Genomic DNA, 17,307 nt, shown 5'->3' on the forward strand with positions numbered 1-17,307 from the left:
TATGAGAAAGTTTGCCTAAGCAGCCAGGTTGGGCACTAGAAAGATTATTGGATTTGGAGTTTCACACTTAGGAAGACCTAAATTCAATTCATCTCAGACATTTAATAGGTATGTTATTCTAAGGAAGCCACTTAGCCTATCTTTGCCTCAGTTTCTTTATCTATAAAATTGAGGATGATAGTACTACCTACCTCACAGGGTTATTATGAGGTTCAGATGAAATCATATATGTGAAAGTGCCTTTCAAATTTTAAAATACTCCATAAATGTTTCCATAATTATATACACATATACAAAAGAGAGAATTTGATACTAGTTTCAGATTTCTCATGTGCTGTTATTTTTCTTAGAAAGGAAATATAATTTGCTCTCTTTCCTTTGGAAAGGTGCTAAGAAACCCTATAGCATGCAGGCACACGCTGACATAGCATAGGAATTTAATTGCTCTTAGACAGAATGGAATATATCACACTTGTGTTGAAGCCATCAAGCTAGAAAAATAGAATGATTCTGACGTTTGCTAAACCTGTGCCTTCACCTATTTACCTTTTGAAAATGAATTAAATGCTAGTGAAAGGTGGCAGATTAACTGCCATGGAATCAGTGACTGAAGCTTTCTATGGAACTAGGGGACAGTTATTTTTGACAAACTCAAATTGCAGGTTTATGAACGATTCACTGTGCTAGAGGACATAGAGAGATGAATGATGAACCAGTTGGCTAATAAGTATAAAGGAAATAAAAAATAACAAGAAAACTGTGAAACATAAAATATCTATTGATACAATCATGCACCCTCATGAATAATTGACACAAAAGCAAAATTCATGCTTGCTTTATTTGTATCTTTTTGCCAATTAATAAAAAAAAACAACAATTTTTACACAAAAAAGTTTCTGGTAGAATACCTGAGATATTTAAAACAACAACAACAACAAACAAGCAAACAAAATGCTATAAGTCTAAGTACTGTGTGTGACCTTATCATGAAAATAGAATTATTTCTAGTGGCAGATCAAATGCTTAGCTCCATCCATGTTGCTCATTAGCAATCAATAAGCATTTATTTAGCTCCTACTATATGCCGGACACCATGCAAGGAACTTAGAACACCAGTATGAAGAATGAAACAATCTCTACTTGAAAGGAGCTTCCGTGTCTGACTCAAGCAAAGTTGTTGGACTTGTTAAGATTTAATCACAGAGGAAAGTGACAAACATACAGGCATATCTTTCATACACTGCGCTAAGCAATGCTATGTGGTCTAGTGGAGAAGATACGTTTGTATATTTGTACTTAGAGTCAGATATTGTTGTTCAGTCATTCAGTCACGTCCAACTCTCTGTGACTCAATGGACCAGGCCATGCCAATACTGTCCGTGGGATTTTCTTGGTAAAGATACTACAATGGTTTGCCATTTCCTCCTCCACTGGACTACATCAAATAGAGGTTAACTGACTTGCCCAGGATCAGATAGATTGTAAGTATCTGAAGATGAATTTGAACTCAGGTCTTCCTGACTCCAGGCCCAGTTCTTTATCCACTGAGCCACCAGTCACCCCAAAGATAGAAAACACAGGCTCACATCTCAGCCCTGTTACATAGTACCTAGATAACTTTTTGAATCATTTCTCAGGGCCTCAGTTTCTTCAGGTGTCAAAATGAGAGGATTAGACTATAGAATTTATAAGATCCTTTGTAATTCAATATGAAGTGATATGTTAATCCCATTAATACATCATAAATAAACTCTTCTAATATTTGATTTTAATGAGATACAACATGGATAGTTAGCCCTGTTTAACTGCCCTGGCCACATCCTCACCTGGTTGACATCAAAGTGGAGTAACTGAAAATGGAGTCAAGAAGACCTAAATTCAAATCCTACTCAGACGATTACTAGTTGTTTTACTCTAGAGAAATTCCTTAACTTCTCTCAACCTCAGTGTCCTCATCTATAAAATGGGGATAATAATAGCCTCTATCTCATAGGTACATTGGGAAGATAAAATGAGAACTCTGTAAAGTGTTGGGAAAACTTCAGTGTTATTTGAATGCTAGCTATCATCAGGATTGCTATTATATTTCTTGCAGCATCAGCATCAGCATCAACGTTGTCCCTCTGGAACTACTGTAGCACCCCTGAAATGTTGTTTAAACTTAATTTGACACATCTTAAAGCTCTTATTATGTGTGAGGCATTTGGGGAAGCAAAGCTAAAACTTAAGTGAGATAACTCTTTTGCGTAAGATTACATTCTTCTAGAGGGAGAAAGAGCATGTACACAGCTAAGTATGACACAAAGAACAGGGTAATAAACTCAAAGGAACAATCCAAGCCAAGTCTTCTCAGAAAACTCGAGGAAGGACTAAGAGATTCCGAGCAGCAATAATGGAAGAGGTGATATTCAAAACTAAACTGTGAAGAAAGAAAATAATTTTGATAGATAGGGATAAGGAGGGAGTATGTTCCAAGTGTGAGGGATGCTCTACAGGAATGCACTGATGGGTGATGGCGGCATCTGAATGATCCAGACTGGCTGGAATATAGGCTGTGTAAAGGAGACTGATGTAAGGTTGGAAATACAGCTTGAAGGTTATGGTAACCATCATGTGATTTACATAGAATTAACTTGGAGTCAGCAGGCCTGGGTTCCAATCCAACCTCACTTATTAATTATGTGATCATCAGCAAGTCACACCTCACAGAGCCTTAGCTATAAAAAAGAGATAGATAATAATGCCCGCACTACTTATTTCATGGGATGAAGAAAATACCTTATAAACTTTAAAGCACAACAGAGAGCCATGGAGTCCAAGCTCTAGAGCTGAAAAGGCTATCAGAGGCCATCAGGTCCAACTCTCTCATGTTGGAGATAAGGATGCAGAGATCCTGGAAGGGCAAGAGATGTGACCAGAGTCATCCAAATAACAGAGTATTTGAACCCAGGTCTTCTGACACCAAAGAAAGTACTTTTTTCACAATGTCATTTGTCTCTCATAAATGAAAGTTATTCTTGTTGCAACAAAGTTGTTCAAGTCCTTAAATACTACTTTTTGGTTTTTTTTAATTTTATCTCTGAAGCAACAGAGATCTACTGAGGTGTTTTAAGTTGAGAAATAGCATGCATTGAAAGCAGTGAAATCAGCAGGAAGACCTGAACATGAGGAAGATTATTTTGTTAACTATGTGAAAGACTGAACTGGTGAGACAAGATATTGAGAGCAAGGAGGCAGTTAAAACAGTCCAGCTGAGATGTGATGAAGGCCTGAAGTGCTAGAGGTATTTTGGAAAAGAATTAGGTGCAGATATAGAATAAAGGATATTTTAGGATTAAGCACCTGACTGGATTAAAAGTTGGCAGAGGAAAGAGAGATGACTGGGGGGAGGAGAAACTTGGAGGGTTGGTGACCCAAACGACTCTAGCGATAGCAATTTAAGTAGGGAATTTGAGCTTAATTTTAGATGTGAAGTAGATTTGTTCAGTTACAGGCATGCTATTTGAAATATTAGCAGGACGCCCAGGTGGACATATCTAGTAGGCACTTTGAGATGTGGAACTGAAATTCAGTGAAGATATTGTGGTTTGATGTTGTTTTGCCAAGTGGGAAGGTAGTATGTGCATTTATAATTATTCTAATAGAAAACAGAGAAATGCTAAAAGTTAAAGCAAGGAATTTGGTACTACAAAGTATGTGGTCATAAAGATATAAAACATTTTTCAGTCTGTTTTATTTTAGACCCTTTGTGCTGAAAATTCATTTTATATAGCATTCAGAATTTGAAATTAAAAAAATTCAAAATTTAAATTTAAAAATTTTATAAACAAAACATAACAAAACCACTTTTTAAAAATTCTTTTGTGTTCATGAGGAAGAGAAAAAAAGAGGAGTTAAAAAGTATATCTATAGAATTTAGTTCAAATGATAATTAAATGAAGCCAAGAAAATATATTCTCTTTTCCCTCTTTAATTTCATGTAGCAAGAAAAGAGATCCTATTTAGATTGCTCTCAAACTCAGAGAGAAGTATAGAGAAATGAAGTCACATTGGTTTATAAGATACATTCTGTTTCCTGTTCTACTCTAAAAGAGTCATTACATAATCATACCTCCTTGTCATGCAGACTGTACTCCAAGAAAAAAAAAATGAGCATGAGGCATTTCATTTTTCCTCTTGATCCTCCCTGGTACCAAGAAACCACCCATATTGTTCCCATCAGTTCGAGTACCACCCACATGACAAGATACTAACTCAAAGAAAACAAAACATTCTTGACAATTTTTATTTTCATTTTTTGAACAAGAAGATCTCCTTTTAGCTGGAAAATTACTTTCATCTTTGTTACAAGACAAAAATATGGCTATAGCTACAGAAAGCTCATTACTATCATTCCCTTAGGTGATTAAAATTGTCACATTTTAACAAGTATGAATTTACTTTTAATTAAAATCACTGAAAATGAATTAATTTCTAACACAATACAATTTAAAAATAATTTCTCAGTTTTGACATAGTCAATTGTATTTTGAAGGGGTTGAAGTCTCAAGTTTTCAGCTTTGACATTGTCAAAGATCCATGATTTCATTGGTATAGCTATTTGGCCAGATGGATTGATTAATCCAATGACATCTTGAATTACTGTGGCTGAAAATTTTCAAAAATATATGGCCAACTGGGAGGTGGGGTTAGAGCCAAGTTGGCAGTGCAGAGGCAGCAAACCAGCTGAACTCTCTCGACATTCCCCTCTAAACAACTTTAAAATAATGTGTCCAATTGAATTCTGAAGCAGCATAGCCAACAAAAGGTTGGAGTGAGACATGTTTCTGTCCCAAGACAATTTTGGAGGTCTGAAGGAGATGTCTGGGACATCTGACTAGGGAAAGCCCAGAGCATAGGAGATGGCAAAACCAGCTATGGGCCTTGGAGGTGGATACGACAGTACCACCAGAAGCTTCACAAGCTCTCAGCTCAGAGATAGTAAGGGGTTTGGACAAATTGTGAGAATGAGATTACAGGGGACCCTGACCTGGCACTGGGCACAGGACTAGGCTATATTTGGCAATTCCATTACCCATACACAGTTCAGGGTGGCAGTTCCAGGACAGAGAGGAAAAGTTGCAGTTGAAGGGAAGCAGGGTCTCTAGCTGAAGTTGTAGGTCAGAGAGGAGTGATAGCATTTGTGGCTGAAGAAAAGGAGGGGTCCTACCTGAGTAAAGACCAGAGCTTAGACCAGGAGAGCAATGACTAAGCCTCTTCATGGATCACATCATCTTGGAAGCACTGGAAATTTAAGACACCCCCAGAACTAGCTCTGAAAGCAGCAATGCAAAAAAAAAAAAAAGCCTAAGCAAAGAGCAGTGCTGCCTCACCTCCAGATGAGATGACTCTAACTTTAATATAAAGTTCAAAGTCAAGAAAAAGACTAGAAAAGTAAGCAAACAACAGAAACAGAACCTCACCATAAAAAGCTACTATGGTGACGAAGGAGATCAAGATGCAAACTGAGAATAAGACAGCGATGGTAACAATAATGATCTCAAAAACCTAGTTAAAAGAGTAATCAGGGAAACTATCTAAAATATGTCATAGACAATGAAGTCATATCAATGCTAAATATATATATATATATATTTGTGTGTGTATATATATACATATATGTGTATGTATATATATAATACATGTGTGTATATATGTATATATATGTACATATATATAATATATATATATATATATATATATATATATATATAATGTATGTATATATATACCCACACAACAAATGGTATAACATTCAAATTCTTAAAGGAAAAGTTAAATGAATAACTGGAAGAAAAGAGAGTAAAACTATACTCGTAAGGGCACCTCAACTTTCCTCTCTCAGAACTAACAAAATAAATGAGAAAGAAGTTAAGAACATGAACAGAATTTTGGAAAAGTTAGATCTGATAGAACTTTGGAGAAAAATGAATGAGAATAGAAAGGAAAATACCTTATTCCCCAATATACATGGCACCTTCAAAAAATTTTACTGTGTATTAGGTCATAAAAGCAGCACAAACAAATGCAGAAAACCAGAAATATTAAATGCACCATTTTGGGTCTTAATGCCACAAACATTTATTCAATAAAGTGCTTTGGAAACACAGATTAAAAATTAGTTAGAAATTAAATAATCTAATCCTAATGAATGAAAAGTTCAAAGAACAAATCACAGAAACAACCAGAAATTAAATTAAAGAGAATGACAGCAATGGGACAATATACTAAAATGTATGGAATGAAGCCAAAGCAATACTTAGGGGAAATTTATATTTCTCATTATTTCATCAATAAAAAGAAAAACTAGATTAATAAATTTGGTATGCAATTAAAAATTTAAAAAGAATAAGCTAAAATTTCCAACAAAATGGAAATTCTGGAAATCAAAGAGAGATTAATAAAATTTAAAGTAAAAGAACTATTATTGAATAAATAATACCACTAGCTGGTTTTATTAAGAAAAAAAATAGAAAAGTCATTGAGTAATTTGACCTTAAAAAAGAAAGGAGAAAACCAAATTACTGGTAGTCAAAAATGACAAGTGTGAATACACCACCAATGAAGATGAAATTAAAGAAATTATTAGGAGCTAGTTTACCCAGATATATGCCAATAAAACTGACAATCTAAGTGAAATGGATGAATATGTGTTCGTTTATTTCAGTTGTGCCTGACTCTTTGTGATTCCATATGAGGTTTTCTTGGCAAAGATACTGGAGTGGTTTGCAATTTCCTTCTCCAGCCCAACTTACAAACAAGGAAACTGAGGAAAACAGGTTTAGGTGACTTGCCCAGGGCCAAACAGACAGTAAATATCTGAGACTGGATTTGAACTTATGTCTTCCTGACTTCAGGCCCAGCATTCTATTCACTGCACCATGTAGTTGCCCAGATAAATAATTACAAAAGTGTAAATTGCCTACATTAACAGAAGAGGAAAAAGAATACTTAAATTTCCCTACCTTAGAAAAAGAAATTGAACAAGCCATAAATGAACTCCTTAAGGAAAAAAAAATTCCTTGGAACAGATGGATTCACAATGAATTCTACCAAACATTTTAAGAATAATTAATCTTAATACTATTTAAAAAAATATGTATAAAAGCAGTCCTACCAAGTTTCTTCTATGAGACAAATAAAATTTTTAATACCTAAACCAGGAGGAACAAAAGCAGAAAAAGAAAAATATAGACCAACTTCCCTAATGAACATTGATGCAAAAAACAGTAGCAAAGACCAAGGACAATTTATACCAGGAATGAAAGGATGGTTCAATATTAGGAAAACTATCACCATAACTGACCATATCAATAAAAAAACAACAATTATAATATTTTATCAATACATGCAGAAGACACTTTGGGCAAAATACAACATGCATTACTATTAAAAACACTAGGAAGCATAGGAATAAATGCATTAGCATTTCTATATATTACCAACAAAATCTGGCCCAAGAGAGAGAAGGAAAATTCCATTTAGAACAACTATAAACAATATAAAATAATGGGGTATCTACCTGCCAACAGAAACCTTGGAATTATATGAACATAATTCACAAAATACTTTTCACACAAATAAAGTCAGATCTAAGCAATTGGAGAAATATTGATTGCTCATATGTAGTTTGAACCAATATAATAAAAATGTTAATTCTACCTAGATTAATTTACTAATTCAGTGCTATAGCAATCAAACTACCAAAAATATTTCACAGTGCTAGAAAAAATAAAAAAGAAATAAAATTTATCTGGAAGAACAAAAAGGTCAAGAATATCAAGGGCATTGATGGAAAAAAAAATTGTGAAGAGAGAGGACCTAGCACTTACAGATTTCAAATTATATTACAAAGGGGAAATCACCAAGACAATCTGTCACTGGCTTTAAAATAGAGTGGTGGATCAGTGGATCAAAGGTAGACAGTACGTAGTAACCTAGGCTTTGATAAGCCCAAAGATCCATGCTTTGGGGGGTAAGAACTCACCATTTAACAAAAATTTGCTGGGAAAACTAAAAAGCTGTTTGGCAGAAACTAGATCAACATCTCATACCTTATACCAAGATAAGGTCAAAATGCATACATGATAAGTGGAAAAAAAGGATGATATCATAAATAAATTAAGGGAGCATGGAAACTTTTACCTATCAGCTTTATAGATAAGGGAAGAGTTTATTACCAAAAAGAGATAGCAAGGATCATGGGAAATAAATAGATAATTTTGATTACAAGAAATTAAATAGTTTTTGCATAAACAAAACCAATTTGGCCAAAACTAGAAGGAAAGCAGGAAACTCTATGTGTGGGTGTATGGGTATATGAAGGGGAGGATTACAGCAAATTTCTTTGATAAAGGTCTCATTTCTCAACTATATAGGGAACCAAGTCAAATTTATAAAAACAAGAGCCATTCCCCAATTGATAAACTGTCAAAGGATGAAAATGAAATAAAAAAATTCTGGCTTCAAATCTGGCCTTATATATTCATCATCTCTGTGATCTTGGACAAGTCACTTGCCCTATCTTGTATGTGTGTGTGTGTGTGTATCTACGTATGTATGCACATGTGTATATGTGTTATATACACATGTGCATACATACGTAGATACACACGTATATACCCAATATTTCTATTCATCAGCTGAGTCAGTCATTTATAAAATGTTACTAGAGTGCATTTTAGAAGGAAATTCTATCTTTGTTTATACATATATACACTTTTATATATATGTATGTATTTTTTCCTACCATGACCAGAGGGCTTAACAAAAAAAGGCACAAAGAGAAACCTAACAAGATGTCTTGATTTATTTTTATTTGCTCCTTAAAAGCAGTTGTAATGAACAAAATCTAATCAGAGCTTTCCTTGGAATTGAGAAGTTATTTCATCAGATCTTTGAAGGACAAAGCCTAGATAAAATTAAGAAGTTAGGAATTCTGCAAGAAATAACAAGGGATAGGGTTGGGTGGGAAATGGACATTAATTCTGCAAATATGATTTAGCATTCCTCCCTGAGACCCAGGAAGTGAACATAAAAATTGTTTGGAACAAATCTGGGCTGATGGCTTCTGTTGCTCGTTGAAATGGAAAAAGCTCCTAAGCACTAAGAGTCTGACAATTTACAGAAATTCAAAGAACTGGTTCAGGGGGAATTCTCTGGCATTTTTCTCTGGCAAGAAATACCAAGAAAAATTTTTAGAAATACCAAGAGTAGGAAGGTGCTTAGTCTTATTGTGAATTTCAATTTTTTAATGAAAATCTGTATTCCCTCAAGGAAATAAGTCTTGCCCAAATTTCTTTCAGATCCCGAGCCTTTAAACCTAAAATACCTTGTTTGTGTTACACTTTTAAAAACCTCTAGCATCTGCATGTAGGTAAATAAATATCAAACAGTATTTATGATTCTTAGAGTAGTAGGTGAGTAACTGAGCAATATGAGTGTTGGGCAGCTACAGAGAAAGTTAAAATTGGGGAAGTTGAGGCTGACATTTTACAGAACATAACCTTCATTGTTATTAACAACTAGTTCTAGATTTTTGATAAAATTTTCTCTCTATGCCATTGAAAAGATGCTCAATTTTTGTACTTTCTCAAAGATTATTGTTGTGTGTGGTAAAACTCTGGGTAATTCATCCAAAAATATGATAGATAAAAATTATTTCTCCTTGTCTTAAACCTATTCTATTAATTCTACTAACCTATTCTACTTTATATGTCTTTTTGATATGCTAATTTTTATGTATGTTGTGTCCCTGATAAGAATATAAGCTCTTGGATAGTGTGTCTAGCAAAATATCTGCCATATAGTAAGCATACATATATTTCTATTTAAAGAATAATTGGCAGCATATCTATTCAAATACATACATTCATTTAAGTAAGTTTTCCTTCCAAAAGACCAGAACTAAAGTAGCATAAAAAATGAATTACATTTTGTCCCTAGGAAAAAGAATTTCTTCACTTCAAGAGTGGGTTAAAATTCATGTGTTTTCAAGATGTCACTACTAGCATTAGAAGCCACAATAGTTATACTTCTAAGGAAAACATCAGACATTTTCTGTCCACTATAGGCTACTAAAAAGCACCAAGAAGTTAATGAATAGATAACTATTATATGGGGAAACTATAGCCTCAATTTCCTTCCTATTCCCTTAGGCTAAACTCTCATTCAGACTATAGGACAGTCTAAATTATTTGCTTTAAGTTATAGAACTAGTTAATACTAAAGGTCAAGCTAAAATACCAGGGTCCCAGCACTTAGTTCAAGGCTTTTACCACTATAGCATGCAAGACAATGAAACCATTCTAAATACCTAGGCTAAATAGATACTAGGTTAAAAAGAAAACATTGTGAACACTTCTACATTGTTGGTATAAATATCCTTTTCCCCCAACCTGGTTTAAATAAAACTTAAGTGTAGTATTATATTTCAGTGGATAGGGCAGAATATTTTTCCTTTCAAAGGGATTTAAATTTATGGCTATAATCTATTGGAGAAAGCTTATTTTTGGACAAGTATGAGTTTAGTTTCATACTTTGTGATCTTTAACAAATACTCGTAGTAACAGACTTGAGCAAAAATTTACATTGCTTTTGTCACAGTTGCTCAATCAACGAAGAAAGGAGGTCTACTGCTAATGGTATTATTATCAAAGCTGATATCTTACAAAAATGGTTATGCTTGGACTGAAATTTCCTTAGCAAGAGATTAGAGGCAGTATGGGAGAGGAAAGGACTGTCTCAACAGTGTGTTCTCCAGAAAGCCAGGTCAGTATGTGAAAGAATCATTGCACTTGGATTCATAAGATGTGAATTTTATTCCTGGCCTTCACACAACTAACCATGATCAGGTGCAAGTCTCTTCACTTCTCTATGGTTCAGCTGACTCTTTCATAAAATGAGGAAGGAAAGGAAGGAAACAATTATTAATTAAGTACTTACTTGATTCCAGGCATCATACTAAGTACTGTTGATACAAATATAAGCAATGTTTCCATTAGCTGCCTCATAGATTTATGTCTATATGTGTGTGTGTGTGTATTTCCATTATTTATTTATGGATTTCATAAAAAAAATAAACTATACTGAAAAATGCTTATTGCAATGGCCAATTCTATGTCTGCCTTACAGTGAGTTCTTTTAGTATTTCAATAATAATTCCCCCTAGAGGAAAAGGTCTTTAAGATGAGACTATCTTATTCTAGATTCCCCTAAACAGTTAATAATATTAATAAGAGCTATCTACTATAGTTAAATACCAAAAAGTAATGCAAAATGGCCCCAATCTATCACCAACTATTGGTGGTTGCTTAATTTTGAAAGTGAATTCAGTCATGTCACAGACTCTGAGTCAGAAGACCTCAGAGAATATGTTGTCCAACTTGTATCTTAACAATTTTCTATACCAAGCTTACATTTAAAGACTGGTGAGGAGGTGAATGTAACAGCTCCCAAGGAAGTCTATTTCATTCTTGGACACCTCTAATTAGTGAGAAAATTTTCCTTCCGTGGAAAATACAACCTATCTCTACATACAGTGTCTATCCTCTACTCATGCTTTTGCTCTCTGGACAGTAAGTCTAATACCACTTCTCTGTAACAACCTTTTACATACTTGAAGCTAAATCTTTAGGGTAAATCATCTCAGATTCCTCTAACCAATCTTCAAATGGTACAGTTTCTAATTTCCTCAGCACCCTGGGTATCCTTCAGTTTGTCAACATTCTTCTTAAAATAGAACAACCAGAAATAGCAAAAGCAATAATTAAAGAAATAACCATTAGCTTAGTTTTTTTTTTCCTTCCCACTAACATAATCTGCCTCCATTTTATGTGTCATAAATGACAGGAAGGCAAAATACCTTCCCCAGTAGTCATAGATATAGAGTCACAGTTTGGATTTTATCTCAGCTTACCATCTGTGGAACAGCCACTGGTACCATCACTAGAACAGTAACGCATTTCAATCCTTTGCCTTCCCACTTCCAGTAAATTGGGGTCAGGCAGTCGAGCTTTGCAAGTGTAACGGAACCGTTGCTCATAGTGGCCTCCATTGTCAGAGATGTTGACAGGAGTCCAAGGTGTCCAAGGTGTGGTCTTCTTCAGTTCTGGACATGAGTTAGTGTTACAAGGCTGATATTCCTGGAAAAAAATTTTAAAAAGGATGTTGCATATTTGTCATCTGGTAAGATCAACATAATCTTACTAAAGAATTTGTTTTCTTCCTGTTAGCTACCAAACTTGTAAGTATGGATTCTGAATTTCCATGTCCTAGAATATTAGCCATGTATGGTTAAAACATATTAAGGTCTAATCTCTAAAATTATAAAATCAAACCTGGATAACATTGTATCCTATGAAAAATAATTTATTGATAATGCAAAAATGAGTATCAGAGGATGTCATTAATGCCCTAAAAATCTTAGACAATAAAAATAGCAATATACTTTTTGTATCTGTTTAAATAAAAATGTGAGTAGAGTTCTTTTGTTCACCTAACCCTAATCTAATACTTGTTCAAGATGGAAAACAATTAAAAAGGGAAGCACAGAAATGTCCACCAAAATTGCATATTCTTGATATTTTTGTCCTAAAAAGTGTTCATTTTGGGGCAGTCACCGGAAATCTTCTTAATTTGAATATTTGTTTCTATACCAAAATGGAAATAAACCAATGAAGAAGTTATTAAATAGATACAAAATGGTAGGACTAGTATGCTGCTTAAGACTTATACCAAATTATGGCAGATAGAATTAGGCATTTGCCCACTGGAATATGCATACCTAAAATTTGTGAACCTAAAGGCCTATAGAAAGCTCAGATTTCATGAAAACAAATTTAAAAAAAACTTTACAAAATGAGACAACTTCCGTGTCATTTGTTGACACAACTACCTTCACTAGCATTTGTGAGTTACATTTTGATTTTTGTTTTCCTGCTATACCAGTAGGATCTCCTCAGTCCCTGATGTAGACTTTTCCTTTTCTTCTTGAAAGCTAATCAATTATTTGCTTATTCCCAGAAAAGTATCCACAAGAAATGAAAAAAAAGAACACCTGAATAATAAGTATACTTAGACAAATATTATTATTTCAATAAAGACACAAGTAGTGATCTATATGAGCATTAAAATACTTCAGAATATATACAGTCTGGTGATTATTTCAGTGTAACTGTGAAACTCAGAATGCTTCTAGCACAAAAGAGATCTGAGGAAGGCATTCCATACTTCATTTTGTTTTCACTATGATGAAAGCCAGTGGTTTGTCTTTTTTTCAGTCAACTTCCCCCAATGTTAATTATTCAAATATTTGACTTTATTAGAGCTTCCTTGCTGCCAGTTCATTTAAAGGAACAAACCCAAAAGAGTGAGAGGAAACTGAATGTGTGATAAGTCCCCAGTGCAAAATTATTATGCCTATTTGAGCCTCTGTCACTTCCCAAGCCTAATTCTCAGTAGTTTCATGTAGTAAGTGAAGGGCAAATGGCCTGAAATAACTCATATGCCCATTCCTCTTTTCTTCATATCAGTGCCCAAAATGAACAGCTAACTTAGTGAGAAATAATACAGCAGACATCTGGTAAATAATGAAGGTAATGCTGAGAGTCTGAAAAATAAGGTAAATGTGGCCATGGCAACATAATGTGGGATGAGACCTTAGGGATGGAGCTGTTGAAATATGTATAACCTTTTCATCTGGAAGCATAACTTAATATCTGAACATCTTAACTGTGATAAATATACAATGGATGGAGGTGGGGTGAAGGAGAGGGAATACTGATGAAGCTGAGGATAGGGATAGGTCGGGAATATTAATTTATCAGTTTCACAACTATTTATCAATTATCTATTATTTACAAGATATTCTGTTAGACTATGAGGGACAAAAAAATATGCTTATGTCCTAGTTCTGGTTATCAAGGAATGTACAGTATGATAGCTAGGGTACAATATATTTTGTTCTTCCAACAAACCAAGTATTCTTAACTTGGCATTTGCACATTTAAAAAATGACAACTGAATTTCAATATAATTGGCTGCCTTTATAATTATATATTTTGTTTTATGAATTTAAAAACATATTCTGAAAAGGGGTCCATACACTTCACCAGACTAAAAAAAGGGGTCCATGACACAAAAAGGGTATGAACCCTTGCAATAAATGATACTCTAAAGCTGCAGTCAGAAAACTATAGTTTGATTTACTGGCAAACAGGCAAAGTAAGAATGCTTTTTTGTTGTTGTTTGATTTTATATTGCAAGTACAATAAAATTTTAGTTAAATATGAAAAAAAATTCTTTTAAGCTTACAGGACAAGGCAAACTAACAAAAGCAGAGGTTATTTATGGCCTTCTGGCCATAGTTTGTCAACCTTTGCTCTAAAGTTATTCAAATTTGTGACATCACAAGCTATTTAACAGACATTAGCACACTTTAATATTCTTATTTCAATAACCACCAAATTATCTAACTGATCATCACTGGCATTCTGAATTGAATTTCTAACCTCTTTCTGTGCTGTCTTGGTGTCAGTCTTTTACCCAAATATATGGTCAAAGGCAGCCAAATATTAAGTGTGTGTGTGTGTGTGTGTGTGTGTATCTTATTTTATTCATGTTTTGTCTTTAGATTACAATTTCATTAATGGAACATGTGCTATCTTTTGAAAACTAAGGTGAGAGATCACCATAAGTGTGAGTAGACTGAAATTCTCAAGGTTTTATAATTAAGTATATACCACAGAATGGGTACTGCCAGTTTGAAAATGCCATATGCTGTTTTCTTTTTAGTCATGGTCTATGTGCCAGCATCCCAGCATATTTCTGCACAGATGTCCAAAGGTATTTGCTGAAAATAACCTGCAAGCATATTTGGATCATGTTCCTCTTCTACAGGAATATGCCTTAACACATTATGCATTTAAGTTCTTAGTTTGCCAAAGATTATGTAGATTCTGAATATTTTAAAAGAAAATGAATTGAGACATTCCCAATGGTTCCTAGAATGCCTCTGTCAAGTCCACAGTACTCATCTACATGGGATGGATTTTCATTTAAAAAGCAAACATTGATGGATATATTTGAAAGTTGGTCCAAAGGTCTTCCCTGACATCTGTTTGCTGCCTGCATGCTCAGCTAGTATATCATTTATATATCTTAGTTGTACTTATAGTCCAAGTCCAAGAGAACAAATTTATGCCTATTAAACCTATGTCCATTGTTATCTTAAACAGTATGCTTCATTCTTAGACTCTGATATGTTTTTCTGTTGGATAATTTACCTTCCTTGACTTGGTGTATAATGAATATATGTCTTATTTTTTCACTGCATTGATTATCATTGTTTTTCTTCTTTCTTATTCTCATGGGATACAATATAACTAGTGCTCCAGTACTTCACCTTGTGTTATCCTATATGTCAGTATCACTATGACATTTTGGTTTTCTCACATAATTAATTTCCTTTGTTTTCTTTATATTAGGCTTTATTCACAAGAATGGTTATACTACTGCTCATCATGACACAATCATCAGAATGATTAATCATTGAGAGATAGATGGTAGATTAGGCCTGGTCATCTCAATGATTTGAATAAATTCAATTCAAAAATCTATTTCCTTTTCATAGTTAACAGGATCTAATTGAATATTTGTGATCTGATTGACCTGTCAACAGCCATTCTGAATGTCCACATTGACATGATCTTAATTCCATTAATTTCTGCCTATTAATGGAAATTTCAAGGTTGTTTTTGCTAATCAATGATACTACCAAAAGCAGTCAATAGGTTACAATTCCAAATTGAAAGAAAATACTGTCCCATAAACATAAAGGAGAATGAAAAATGCAATCATCAATTCTTTCTTTCACTTATGCAAACCCAACCCATTACTCAAGGCCAATTCCAACTCTTACTTCTGTCCATAAATGTTCCCCAGCTTCAACTCTAGCTCAAAAAAAAAACATTTCTAACCTTTCTTGACATTTAATTATGTTAAACATTAAGACAACTATATATATTTCATCATATATTATTAGCAAAATGCAGACATGCAACTTCCCAAACAGATGGTGAGTTTCTTGAGATAGTATACTTAGGATTCAGAGTGAGAAACTATTTCAGAGATCATTTAGACTACCCCCACTTTTTTTAAACTGATGATGAAACTAAAGGCCAGAATTTTCAGTAAATTGTTCAAGGACTTAGAAATAGGGAGCAAAAGAACTAAGACTTTTTTCAAAATCCTCTGAATCTAAATTCTGTGTTCTTTTCATTATGTCACATTGTCCTTCTACCCTATAAACTCTTCTGCTCTATCCTGCTTGCTTTCTAGCATAGCTGTAAGCACACAATAAGTAGTATATCAGAAAATTGTTGAGATAATTATGTTTGTGTACAAGAGATTATAATAAATCATTTTGTCCTCTTCAAGAAGGTATAAACAATTTACAACTTACTATGGTAACTGTGAAAATAAAGGATCAGTGTGAGGTCTCTAAGAACTCATTCCTTATTCCATCATACACTCATTTCATCCAAGATATAATGAACACCTGAACCTCTTTGGAGATTTAAAATTTTTGCTTTTCTTTTCCATACCAAAACTACACAGATATTAGAAATGTACAAATATTTGAATGTATGCTTCCTAACACATGGGAGCAGTCAATAGGCAAGCTTTTCCATCATATATCCTCTGTACTTTCTTTTTGCAATGATGGAATGGGCTATTTAATTTATTTGCTCCTACTAGAAAGAAAAGTTAGACAACAACATTTTCTACTGAACCAGAATGGGTATATGTATATGCTTTCTCTGTATTCTGTAACTAAAATTCCTGAAAATCCCATAGAGGTGTCAAAGGCTTTTTTTGTGTGTTTAATGAGCAGAATGGTTTCTTTCTAAATTTATGAACAACACTCTTTTCCCCTTAAATTTAATTCTAAATTGTTTCTAAAAATTTGCTCATGATGATTCATTTAAATTCTTCTCCTATGAGAGTAAAGTTCAAACAATTTAACAAAATATTTTCAGGCAGAAACCCTGAATAAAAGGTGAATTTAATTTTAGCCACAAGTGATCAAGTAGGCTTTGGAGAGAAAATTTCATTCCCAGTGTTGCTACTGAGTTGGGAGACCTTACTCAGCTTATTACATCTCATGGCTTCCTTATTCCTCCATCTGTAATAAAGAACTATTTATTCCTACCCTATAGCCATGCTGTAAACATTAGTATAGGTGTGAAAAGTAGACCTAGAAGCATG

At 33.8% G+C, this 17,307-nt stretch overlaps 1 protein-coding gene across 1 annotated transcript in view; it reads right to left on the bottom strand.

Moving 5' to 3' along the window:
* Positions 1-17,307, bottom strand: part of SEMA5A (semaphorin 5A) — a 627,229-nt gene that overhangs the window by 35,320 nt on the left and 574,602 nt on the right. Inside the window, 1 exon segment of the mRNA XM_021004419.2 lies at positions 11,957-12,182. Within this exon segment, the coding sequence (XP_020860078.1) occupies positions 11,957-12,182 (226 nt within the window).

The sequence above is a fragment of the Phascolarctos cinereus genome, unplaced genomic scaffold (assembly GCF_003287225.1).
Source record: "Phascolarctos cinereus isolate Bilbo 61053 unplaced genomic scaffold, phaCin_HiC Scaffold_4;HRSCAF=312, whole genome shotgun sequence".
In the NCBI taxonomy this organism is placed as follows: Eukaryota; Metazoa; Chordata; class Mammalia; order Diprotodontia; family Phascolarctidae; genus Phascolarctos; species Phascolarctos cinereus.